General features: G+C 41.4%; 1 protein-coding gene across 8 annotated transcripts in view; it reads right to left on the reverse strand.

Moving 5' to 3' along the window:
- Positions 1 to 13,319, reverse strand: part of FOXP1 (forkhead box P1) — a 391,592-nt gene that overhangs the window by 43,452 nt on the left and 334,821 nt on the right. For all 8 annotated transcript variants that reach the window (XM_074914737.1, XM_074914733.1, XM_074914732.1 and 5 more), the window contains one exon: positions 4,361 to 4,465. In XM_074914737.1, the coding sequence (XP_074770838.1) occupies positions 4,361 to 4,465 (105 nt within the window). The remainder of the gene's footprint in view (positions 1 to 4,360; positions 4,466 to 13,319) is intronic.

Below are 13,319 nucleotides of genomic sequence, written 5' to 3' on the forward strand. Positions count from 1 at the left end.
CCCTGCTACGTATACGCCACGCGCAAAAACATCGCATCGCACGTAGCCGGCAGGCGCTTGACTTATCTTCTGGAGGGAGCCGGGAGGAAAAATGTTCATCTATGTGTGTAAAACGAAAAATTCCACGAGTCGGCTCGCGCCGGCTTGCTGCTTGCTCCGCTCGGGAGAGGACCGAAGCGGGGTTCTCCCAGGGATGCCACTTTTGGGTTTCTGGCGGCAAACTTTCCCGCCGAGCCGCATTCCGGCAGCACTAGAGGGCACTGTGGGATTTGGGCCACCCCGGCCGCCTCCCGCCGCGTCGCCACCGCCGAGGTCCCCAACTCCCCTGCCATGGCAGGAAGGTTAATCGGGAGGTTGTACAAGCAACCGTAAACGTCGACATTTGAACAGCAATTCCAAAATCCGTGGATGGGCTTGGAAAAAGAAAAACGCTGGCGCGCATCCCCGAGCGGCGAGGAGGGTGCTGCCAGGAGCAGGATGGGTGCCCCGGCTGCCGGCGCATCCCCACGCCGCCGGCGGCACCCGCAGCAGCACCTTCGCCAGCAACGCTTTATAGCTGGGGAGTTTAACTGGGCCTGCCAGGAATTTAAAAATCTGAAAAGACATCTATAGACTAGCCTTTTCTCTGCCCTTGCTACCTATTTGATTAAAAAGTCTCTGTTGTGCTAACTGCAGATGATTTCACTGCAGAACATTTTGACATGCAAATGATAGCAATTAATGCCTTTGAAACAATTTATGATTTCCGGCCTACTTCAACATGTATTAGCATATACCTGGTTTCTTTAATATACACTTTGTTTTTCCAAAACCACAAACATAGTTGCTGGAATTTCATGTGGAAGTGCTTAAGGGGTTGAAAGTTAACACCTTTGTGAGCCGAGCAGTCTCACAGTTGCTGCTAAACAAAAGCCTCTTTGTAGAAGCTTTCTCGAAATGTTTTCTTAACATGTTCCAAGTAGTTTTAGGCAGGCAACTAAAGTAAACAAGATGTTACCATGATAAAAACACTTGTGAAAACATTACAGAGTGCACTTAGTTCTTTCTTTCACATAAACTCCCCTTCGTTTCACCAAAGTTAAATGCACATGAAGCAGATCACTAGCATCGCTGCAATACAGATATCTCTCCGAAGGTCTGTGTCCCTCTTTTACAGAAGATATTTGATTTAAAAATGGTACAGCCATGATTAAGCCCATCTAAACTATAATAAAATTTTTAAAAAGAAGGGGGGGGATAAAAACCTACTCAAGTTGTCTTCATTTTGTGCCCTGGATGCCTGGATACCTTGCTAAATAAAACACCCTCCCTCCAGTAGGGATTTCCTGAACAATTTGCCGTGTAAGGGGTATATATATTTCTATCTGCAACGGTCTTTAAACGCATGCAAATGAAATCAAGGATAGAGTCAATTTTGAAGGAAAGTCGCTCTGTGCTACTAATTGCTCCTTTCGTTGCCGCCTGCGAGACGGGCCCTGGTTAACACGCGAGACACGTGTGCACCCTCCAGCCCTCACCTTGCTTCCCGCAGCTTGGCAGAAGGCCATCAGGTCACCGCGGTGAGACTGGACTTGTTTTTGTTTTTAGGCTCGGGGAGTATTCTGGAGCATGCAGGGTGCTACTGTTTCATTAGGCTTAGCAGCAGCCCCTGCTGCTATCAGTTAGCTCGAATTGATACCACATCACATGATAACCAATGGCTGATGGATTTAAAAAAAAAAAAAAGAAAAAAAACAACGCTAAAACTGCAACTTATTTCAAAAAGAAATAGGGAAATAAATGTGTACAATAGCCCGTGTATCTGCTGGTTCTGATAAGCATCCTCCTGTTGGCTGTGAGTGAAAGACAACTAGGATCGTTATTTGTACAGTATTTATCTTTGAAATCAAGGGCCCTGTGGTGTACCTCACCTTGGGAACAAACACTACAGAACGATCACAGAAGAGTGTCAAATCTCTGGTTTTGATTTACCAACAGTTATGATATTTCTTCCTCAGGAGGAAAAGAAATGAACCATGTTTTAGACCTGCGAGTCCTTTTTTCTCCCTTAACTGTAGAATCATTTTATTGGCATACAGGGCTTTCATTCCACATTTGCTTTTTCTAACAGGCCTTTTTACTGAGGTAAGTGAAATTAAGCAATGCTCAATTGATACACGGGCTGTATTTCACTTTGTAAACAAGAGCTTTTCTCTTGAGGGGACTGTCGAAGAGCTTCATGGATTATACAAGTAACAGAAACTTCAAGCATCTACCTGTTATCTTTTCGTTGAGTAATGAATTCTGATAAATGGCAGTATAATTTTAAGGACGGACGCTCCACAGGAGACTTGGAAGTCTACAGTATCATTTTATGAAGCAATGCTCACTTCCTAAGTGTCAATATGCTGCTCGGGGACATTCATTTCTGCATTTGTTCTGGGTTAAATATCACTCTGAACAATAAGACTTTGTCTAGACACTGTAGAATTTGGATAATAAGAAAATTTACACGAGCCGATAGGTTTAAGAAAGTCACATGAAATATTTGTGTTGAAATGTTTCAATGGGGGGGGGAAGAAAAAAAAAAAAAAAAAAAAAAAAAAGAACCAGAATTGTTGGAGCTGGGAATAGGTGGAGCTGCTTCCTGTCCAGCGTGGGCTGGCAGTGATTTTCAGGTTATTCCTACCTATAGACTGCCCCAAGTCTCACCTCCAGATGAACTGGTGTCCTTGGTCTACTTACTGAAACATCTCCAAAATACCATATAAAAATCAACCTTGCCTCTACCCATGCCATGTGACTTATGGGCTGCATTTTCCACAGATGGTCACATCAAGCAGCCCACTGCTCTGTAAGAAATCTTCCTGAAATCAACAGATCTAATCTGGAACAGGAGACTAGCACAGGAAGGAAAGGTGGCATAATCTGACTTCATGTGACTACACACGTTATTCCAATATCTAAGGCTACCACAGCACCTTACCCTTGCACTAAGTGCAATAAAAAGAGTTGTTTTAAAGGTCTAAATGCTATAGTATGGTATATGAATATGAATGAGCTGGTAAGTATGGCAAGATTAGCATTTATTTCACTTAAGTGAACAACAGGATGAATTAAAAGAAATGAGGCCACCCTTCATGGAAATTTATGACTAGCACCTTCTTATTTTGTAATCCTCTTGTAATGAGAACTTTCTCATTACTGTACCATTCCTTACTTATAACATATGTTTATACTATGGCCAGCGCTGCTCCAACTGAATTCAGAAGGGTTTTGCCAGTAAAAGCAGAACTGGCCCATTTCTGAGAGCAAAAACCTATCTGTCTTATCTAACATCATCCAACAAACATCCTCTTGCTTGCTGTCACCCTTCCCTACCTCACATAAAAATCCAGGGAACTGCCCCAGAAAGAACTGACACAGCTGAATGTTTTGGGACTAACTCTACCTATCCATCCTGAAGAATCAGGATATTTATGTGGACTAACTTCATGAGATCACCACTGTAACTGGGAGAAGAATTTGTCCCTTTGTGTATCTCAATCATAAACACTGCTTGGGCGGTTGGTCTTTTGTGATCTTACAACAACCAAATTGCCACAGTACTGGAAAAAAGATCAATGCCCAGACCTTCAAGAACCTGGATACACCCAAAGTGTATGTACCTCATGATCAACCCAGACACAAAACTCTTTTACGATGGGAATGCTTTTTGCTCCAGCTTGGAGGGATGAGGCTGATGGTTTAGGTGTGGAGCAGCCATGTGTAAGTTGTTAGGGCTCTGCCGGTCCTTCCCTGCATCGGGATGCACGCATTACCACATACTAGTCCATAATGCACTGTTTATGCAACGCGTAAAACTGTGTTCTTTGGCAGCAAGGAAAGGTCTGCAGCAAACTGCAGGGGCCCAATTAATATAATTATAGTTTATTTTTAGTAGTGTAGACTTTGTTCATTAGTTACTTATTGGACATAAATTAAATTTCACGTGATGTTCTGCAATTCTCTGTTTAATTATGGAGTTAATTTAAGACTAAATGTCTAAATTAAAGTGAAATCAAGGTTAAACCAAGGTTGTATTGTTTACATTATCAATACTGCAACATAAAAAATATTTAAATAAATAAAAAAAAAAGCTGCGGAACTGCAAACACTCTATTTTATAATAATACACTGAGCAAGACCATACTTTCCCCATGGGGCTAATTTACTATCCCCTGTTAAAATGTTCTTGAGCCTGATCCAAAAGCCACTGAAGTGAAAGGGAGCTCTCTGTTGACTTCAATGGGCTTTGCATCAGGCCCACAGTGAGTGACAGCACACAAAATTTCAGGGCATGCTTTCTGTACAATGCAAGTGCCAAAAAAACCATCCTTACTTTAGAAACGACTGGAAGTCTTCACATACTGCTTCACAGCCTGGCCATTTGCATACACCATGTCCATAGAGCGGATGGCTGTGTGAGTGCTCCTCGTGGGATAAACTGGAGGAAAGAAAGAGAAAAGAAAAAAAGTGGCGTAACTGAAGGTACCACGCCAATTAATCTTCACAAAGACTCTTAACAGCAAGCAAACAGCAGATCCTGAAACATCCCTAACATCTCACGGTACCCACCTGACTCTGCCCATGGTTTTTCAAAACAGATTTAAATACCATTTGCAGTGTGAAACATGTGTCATTCTTACTTAGCTATCCTCCTACATTTCATTCATTAATTAAAAGCTTTGTAAAGAATTTAAATTAACATGGACGGGGGAGAAATCATTTGACAGACCTGCTTAATATCCTGCTTGATATTTTGCTAAGAAATTTATGAACACTGGATATTTACAATTCAACTTCATCAGGAAGAGAAGTCATCTCCGTACAGCAGTGTATTCTTCTAACACTATACAGCTAGACCCAAGGCTCTCCCCATCGCTACAGAAAGAGAAGCATCAAGTCTGTGGCCTTGGCTTTCTCACCATGTTATTTATTTACTGTGTTAGAGGGGGTTTTGGTGGCTTCGCTTGTTTGTTGGTTGTTTGGGTTTTTTTGCATTTTGGGGTGATTTTCTTTTTTCTCTTATAGGCTATTTCTCTGCAGCCCCCTTATGTTCCAGTAAAGAAGATTCAAAATGTATTTTCAAATGCAAAATTCATCATAAAAAAATGAACCATGTAATCAAAGGATTCCTCAGTATGAAGGGTTAGTGGGGGCTATTAACCTTGCTAAGATTTGACAGGAACGTCACAGAGCTTTCTAACTACTGAAACCAGGGTTAAAGGAAAAAAAAATAAATCATACGAGCACTAAGGGGTTAATCCTTCAGCGGGATTCCAATCAATACGTAATGATTTGGCTGCACTGATCCAAGTCATGAGATGCTTTGATCCGGGCCATGTGGTGCTCAGGGAAATGTATCTGTTGCACTAACTGATGAACCATATTCTAAAATATCTTCTTTATAAAACTTCTGCACGGAAACTTCTTCAGTAAAGGAATTATTTTTGCAACAATTTCCATAACCTTAGATGACTTTAAAAATAAAATGTCAAAATAATATTGAAATCTCTATTTTATGCTCACACACATAGCTATTTTTCATATCAAATCTTTTTGCTACAGTATGCCTGTGCTGTATTATGAACTTCAAACATACACAAAGGATATGAACACATACCAGCATCTAGGTGTGGCTTTTATGACTTATTTTATCCTGGATTACAGGTAACGTTACGGATAAACGCCTACTTTTTACCATTTTACTTTTATACACATGTGGAAATGCTGTTTATTCTTGTTCTGTTTTATTATCTGCCCACGTACCATAACAAAATTCTGTTCCTGTATTATTTCTGATGCACTGGGTAGCAAGATCACTGTAGAACATACCCCTGAGATGTTATCCGAAATACAAAGAAGTTGCAAGAAAAATTCTTGCCCAGATTCATCCACTTTCGACTTTTGGCCCAACAAGAATCTGAATATAATTGAAGGTGTTTTTTTAAATTATTTTAAATTTTTTTTAAAAAAATCAACAAAGGTACAGATATGACTGCAAAAGGTATTATGGGTGGTACATGAACCCAATTCATTGTTTCATTAAAATCTTATTGCTGGCTGTTTACAAGTAGTTCTTCATGCATAAATTAAATATATATATATATATATATATGTGCAAAGTAATTTCCTAAAAAAACAACTGTAGGTGAACAGACTTATAAAGGCCTTTTCTATAAAGGAATAATACACTGGTTTAACTTAATCAGTTCTTTTAAAATGTGTAAGTGGGGAGAAGCTCTAAGTTTTTAAAAGGACAAAGGGACTGTTGCATTCCCTGCAAGAAAATTAGAAAAATGCCACACCACACGTATCCTCAGCTGAGAAAGAGGGAGGATAGCTGAAGGAATACTGTCCACCCAAGCCAGACAAGCACATGGTCAAACATCCCCATACACATCAGAAAAGAATAATTCAGAAAATAATGGGTTTTATCATCTGCTTCCATACCTGAATCCAGCAAAGGGTGAGAAAGTAGGCTTTCATGTTAACACTCCATTAAAGTCCATGAAGACTACATATGAGAGTTATGATTTCAGTGTGTTTGGCAGAACCCAAAAAAATTCAGTGTATTAATTTACACGGCGTGCGTTACCCATATACCAGGATGACTGCAGAAGCACGGTGTGACGCCAAGTAAGGAGTCAGTCCCCTGTGGGTTTTAAGCACTGTAAATCTCATTATAATATCAACAGGAGTCACATGGCTTAAACCCCCAGCAGGGCTTTTTAAAGTTTCTCTGTGAGAGCCTAAAGGCCATGGCCAAGTCAACGGAAAGAGCCCTACCGAGATTTGTATTTATTTTTTAAATCCAAGTGCAAATCTCTTTTCTTTCCAGGGAACTTGCACAAGACAAGACAAACTATGTAGGACATGATACCCTGGTATTGTGTCCAAAGAAAATGATGGAACGACCAAGAGAGTATCAAACTGTAAACGATACTCGGGATGTCAAAGTCTAGTGCTGTCCATAACCAGAAAGATTGGTGTTGACTGTAAATGGGAACGTAAAAGGTCATTTTGTTAACACGATGCTAAGCGTAACATACTTAACACTTACATATAGCTTCCACTGCCATTTGACAAAGCAGAGTGACTACTTCAACTTACCAAAAATAGGCACTTCAAAAAGCAAAAAAAACCCTCAGTACTGAAAGACAAATGCAGGCACCCTCCATAAGCTGCGCGCCTTTCCAAGGGCAGCTACTCCCCTCCCGCTCGGGGGATTTCAGTGGTGCCTTTCGATGACCTTTATGTGTCAGTATCTGATTACTGCTATTTCACCCATCCCACTTTTGCAGATATTATAGATTGCTACTTGTTCCCTGATGGAGCCTTAAGAAGCACCTCAAAATAAAACAAAGAGCGGGTTTATACAGAAGCGGATGTATCGCACAAAGGATACAGCCCGTGGAAATGAATGGAGAACTCTGTTTAACTAAAGTACTCACTGTGTTTGAGGAAGTAGAGGTGGAAAAAGAAGATTTTAATCCAATATGTAAACAAACAGCTTTGTGGGCACAATACAAACCTATGATCTTAAATTGTTCAATGATATTTTGTCTGCATGCAAGCAGTTTCTGTAATCTGGATGCATCCTTGGTCTCGCTGCCGGAGACAGACTTTTAGAAGATCTGAACATTGGCAAGCAGAAGCAAGTTTTAGGTCTGTTTGATTTCTAATGACACATTAGAGTAGGTGTTTGTTTCTGTCACCCTCTCCTTCCCAGGAACGCATATTCGTGGTTGGGTACTGGTGATGCAACACTAGTTAGTGGAAGTGATTTTATAACAAGACATAATTTGCAAAGAAGTGAAGGAATAAATGATGTAAAAATCAAGATTATGTGGGTTTTTTCTTCTCCTCAGAAGGTATTTGCATACAAAATACTTAACACAATAGAATTATTTCCAAATAATGCAATAGTGCAGCGTTACTACATCGAAGTACAGCAAGTAACCCTCTGGCAAGTAAAACGTCTTGTGTAACTCAGCTTATTCATGACATACGACAGAGTAACGAAATCCATGTGGGAAGCTGAAAACTGCGTAAGTGTCCACTTACTCGGTGCTGCCTCCAGCCCCGTTTCCAGTAAGGAGGGGAGAGAAGGGCCGGGTGCTTCCACAGCTCCTCTCTGCTTGCTGGATAGAGTTTTTACCTCTGCCTTCTGCAACCTGTGGTGCTTTGTAAGCCCAGGGATCTCCAGAAGGTGTGGAAGCAAATTCACCACCTACTGCGACAGGGATGGCTGTCACAGCTGGTGCCTGCACAGCCCCACTCACCCGGACCACTTCAGCCACTTAACTTCCAGAATCTATCTGCTTTGCTACAGCATCACTGAAGAATCACACTCTGGGACACAAAAGCATGGGAGACAGAGGAACCACAGACAGCTAAGCCCCCACGGGGAGTAAAAATAACAGTACTCTGGGTACCACGCTGGCAAAAAAGTCACGGGTGGATATAAAAACCAGCTAAGCAGAAGCCTCAGTAATAGTACTTCTGCCACACAGTGGACCATATTTTAAATATTCATGATGCTGACATACTTCATATTCCACTCACTCTCTTCCACATCTGTTTGGGCCAACGATCTTTGCCAAAACACTGGGGGAAGTCAGTGATGTAGAGAAGCACCCTTGATTTTCTATTACAGTTATGAAGCATCTGCTCACGTTCTAACGGTGCGGAGAACATGCCTGAGCCACCTGCACACTGAAAAATCAATACCATGTCTCCTGCCTTCCTCTTGGAAGGTGTTTGAACAGAGAACCCACAGAAATTGCAGAATTGTCTTTTTTTTTTTAAAAAAAAATTATTTCTCAGGGCAATGGGAAGTGACCTCATCTTTTCCAGCTGCCATAAAACCAATGTCAGTGCACGGTCCAGGCAGGAGTGTGGGGCTCAGTCTCACACCACATTCCCCCTTGGTCTGACGTGGATGGCAGAGACATTGAGGCAAAATGCCACGATTTTGGTCTTGTACAGAAGAAGGAGACACAACTGGGAACCAACAGAGGTATCCCATATTCACGACTGCCTGGTGAGCTTTAAAGCTCACCGAAAGGCACCAACAGAAAAAAGTTGGTGAAAATGTCACCATTCTCTAAGCCAGAAACACCCGCTGTATTTGATTCAGAATCAAAATGGAAACACTAACTATTAAACCCATGTACCAACTGTACTCAAATACAAGTTCCTGCCTTCATGGCAAAATCTACTGAGTAAAGATGTATTTTGCAGCGAAGTTGCAGTGGTCCAAATCCCTCTGAATTCTTACTTAAGGTAGCTTACCACCTCTTTCCTCTCTAAATATAAAAAACCCCAGTAATTTAAAAAAAAAAATCAACAAAAGTATTAAACCATATACGGAAATGGACTACTTCTAGATATTCATGCTTCCAGCCAAGCCTCAGTAACTGCCCAGAAAGCAGGTATGTGATCTGAACAGTGAATTGTCTGAGCAGAGTAAATGCCTCTCCACTGCTGGATAAAGCTTAGCAGAGGGTCGTGGGCCTTCGGGAGAGGTGGCATTTGATATGTGTGGCCAGTGACAGCTCCTTCGAGAAGTGGCTTACAAATTTTTTGGATGCTTTTTCAAGCTGCATTTATCCCCTTCCTCATTTCTTTAGTTCACATCCAGACCTAGGACTAGAAGAAGCTCATGTTTTATATCAAGCCCTATTGGAAGTAACAGGAGTGGTATATTACATTTAAAATGACTACACCAATTTAAGACAAATCAGGTTAAAACTGCAGCCCACAGGCTGAAATCCTCTCTTCTAATCAGTGTGTGCTAACTTGTATATTACTGTAGTATAAGGAAAAAAAAACCACCAAAACCAGAGCTGTAGCAGTGCACAAGGCCAGCAATGCACCCCAAATCATTGTCCCCCATCCTTATGCCTCTTGTGGCAATATCCTCTAAATGCCTGTTGCAAGGAGAGCACTGGAGCATTTGCAGCAAGACTAAGCCAAACCTGGCTAACATTCCCCTTCTTCTCCATCCCCATCCCCACTGCAAAGAGTATAACCAGACTGGATAATTATATGCATGATCTTCTGGTTTTGATCTATGCCCTGATGGTTTGGATTATTAATCAACATTATGACCCTCCAGCACTCTAAAAGTACTACATACTTCTTCCAGTGGCACCCCCTCTTCCAACCCTGCAGCAGAACTGCCACGGAGCCCAGACAACCACTGCCCTACATCCTCTCCTTGGAGGAACTAAACGTATTTCTAGACCACTTAAGAGAAATGACCATTGCAAAAAACTCGGTGTTGAATTCATCACTTATCTCAGGTGGAAGTTCCATTCCTGCACTTGAATTAACGAGTTCCTCTACTATTTAAAACTCTTATTTTTTATTTCAACCTTGTGCCTAGGTACTGTAGTGAAAAGTACATCAAATATACCCACATGCACACGATTTGAAATGCTGGATTTTAAATTCCAGCACTGCTAACTAATGAGAACAATTTTTTCCCTCTTCCTCTTTGTAGCATCACTTCATGTACTTACATACCATAATCACATCCTCCTAGAGCCTCTATTTTTCCAGGGTGTCGATCTTTAATTCCCTTTAATCTGTCTTCATAGCCTATTCCCTCCAACTCCTTTATCATCCTAGCTGCTCTCCTCTATATTTGCTCCAGTTTCTCTTTATCCTTTCTGCAACAGAGTGGCCAATTGTACATCACAATCAATGTGGTTTAACTGGTTCCGCATAAAGTAGAACAGGAAAATAGAAGGACTCAGATGCAACACGCATGTTTATGCCTCCCATGACTACATCTACCTTTTTAACTAAGACATGGCACAGAGTGTCCCACCTTAATTTCTCAACCCCGATTATGCCTCAGCCATTTCCCACACAACTGATGCTGAGCAGCTGACGTGTCATGTCAAACTGGCAGTTTGGAATTTTTATTTCCTAGCTGGGCTACTTTCTACTTATCCCTGCTAAATCTCATTTTATTCCTCTCTGAACAGCCTCCTAATTTATTCAGATGAAAACGGATTGATTCAGTATCTTAGTTTAATTAGGGAAAAAATGTGGTCCTACCACTTCCTTGGGTTTGGGGAGGGTGTTTCTCTGATTTTTAATTTTTTTTTTAAACTGACTTTCAGCACAGCAGTCCCATCCCTCTTACACACCCAGTTTGCATGGCAGAGGGAGGTGGCAATGGTGAGGCTTTGGCCCCGATTCAGCAACGCTTTTAAGAACACGTGCAAGTTTAAAAACACAAGATTAGACCTCGGACTTCACTGAGACTTAGGGGTAAAATTACAAATGTACATACATACTTTGTAAAAAGATCCTGTTTGCCAACATTATTTTACTGTAATTTATATTCTGTTGTTACATTTAAATCTATAGAAAAAGAAAACACTGAGAAACAAGATCTATTCTTGTTTAACAAAATTATACTCTGTTACATTTAGAGTTGAGGCAAGTCTTTCACACTTATATAAACCGGCGATACGTCAACAAATATGATTAACACAGATTATTCACGTCAGTATTTTTCACCCCTGTCCCACAGGCACAACAAAACCCGCGCAGAAGGTGACTGTCACATCACATACAGCCTGGCAGCTCGCTGGGTGAGCCTTCACCCACCGCACAGCCCTGCGGCAGCTAAGAAAATGCCCTTTGGGAAAATGTTTATAAAAAGATAATTTAGATAAATAATGACTCCAAGGGAGAAATACAGTTAAAGCATTTGAATTCTCTCTGCCACATGCTTTCCCCTCGAAGAATGCTATTTAAAAAAAGCACTAAAATCGAGAGGACACAAGCCTACTTCCCCAGGGAAGCGTGCTGAATCATACAGGTAGTATAAATATCATATGCTGCTGCAGGTGCTAGGCAGTCTATTTGTTTGTGTTTACTAAAAGGCATAACAAATAGTCACACTAAAACAGAACAACATTTGGCACTGGAATGATAGATACCAGAGCAGCCATAAATCACATTCACTTGTTTACACTCGAACCGCGGTGCAGCACTAACACTTCAGCCCCCCTTTTTCAGAGAGCTCCTTTGCTGTGATTTACCCCTTTCAGGGGCAGCCCACCAGCTCCTGCCTGGGTGGTATTGCAGGGCATGGTACCGAGGGGTTCAGCATCCTTCCCGAATACAGCACAGCCAAGAACAAAACCCAAGAAAAAACATGTAACATTGAAAAAGAACAAAAAAAAGAACAAAAAAAAAAAAAAAAAAGAAGAAACAGACTTGCGTGACATATATGGCCAGCTATCATAGTTTACAGCTTTGCAACTTCTGAGTTAATTCACAGTATAAACAAGGAGGAAAATGTTTCTTCCGAGCAAGACTTCCTGTAAACTGTTCATTAGAGCGGCGCTGGGCGCAGGGCTGGTGCACCTGCTGATTAACCATGCGCTCCAAGAATAAACAAAACCTGAAGCCAGCGAGATTGTTCTGGAATTTGCTCAGAGCTGATTTTTCTTCCCCCACGTTATAAATTGGATTCTACAATAAAACAAACAGCAGAACATAGGTTGCCGAGAGTTAAAATCTACTTTTTACACTACATTGACCACAGCACCCACAGGCACAGCTACAATGTCTTTCTATGAATGGGACAGATTGCCATATGGATGCAGACACTGAACAAGCTGTACAACTCCTGGCGACAAGTGCCTAGGGGACTGTCCTATATTAGCACCACCTGTGCTGTGGAAATTGTGCTCTGTGTATGAAATGGTATTTAAGGGCCCATCATGATGTTATTTTTGAGTGTACACAAAAAGGAAAATTACAGTTAAAAAGAATTCGCTGGCTAGCGGATCTCTTGCTCGGTTCCCGAGATCGTTTCCCAAAGGAATAGTTACTGTCTTTATTCACGCAGCCCAAAACGACAAGCAGCAACACATATCAGCAGTTTCCCTGCCCGGGCTTATACCATCGTTTTAATGAGAAGAATACACTTTATAATATACGTATGTCTTTCCTGATCACATAGAAGAAACTACAGCCCTCCCACCTTAAAAACTATATAGAAAACCACCCCATGGCATTACACAAAGCTTGCTCCAGCAGCAAGCAATGCAATATGAATTTTCCTTGGGCTCCTTCCCCCACCCCTCAATGTGCAGCAGGTAAAGCGACGAATCCCGATAACCAAATTTCAATGCGCATCTCACTACTTTGAAAACATAACCCTGTCTGACTGACAAAAATAGAGCTCCAGATTAGCACAAGATGTCGAGGAAGGGGGGAGAAGGGAAAAGAGGTTCGAGCAGTACCTAGCTGCTCTACGAAAA

The sequence above is a fragment of the Athene noctua genome, chromosome 10, assembly GCF_965140245.1.
Source record: "Athene noctua chromosome 10, bAthNoc1.hap1.1, whole genome shotgun sequence".
Taxonomy (NCBI): Eukaryota; Metazoa; Chordata; class Aves; order Strigiformes; family Strigidae; genus Athene; species Athene noctua.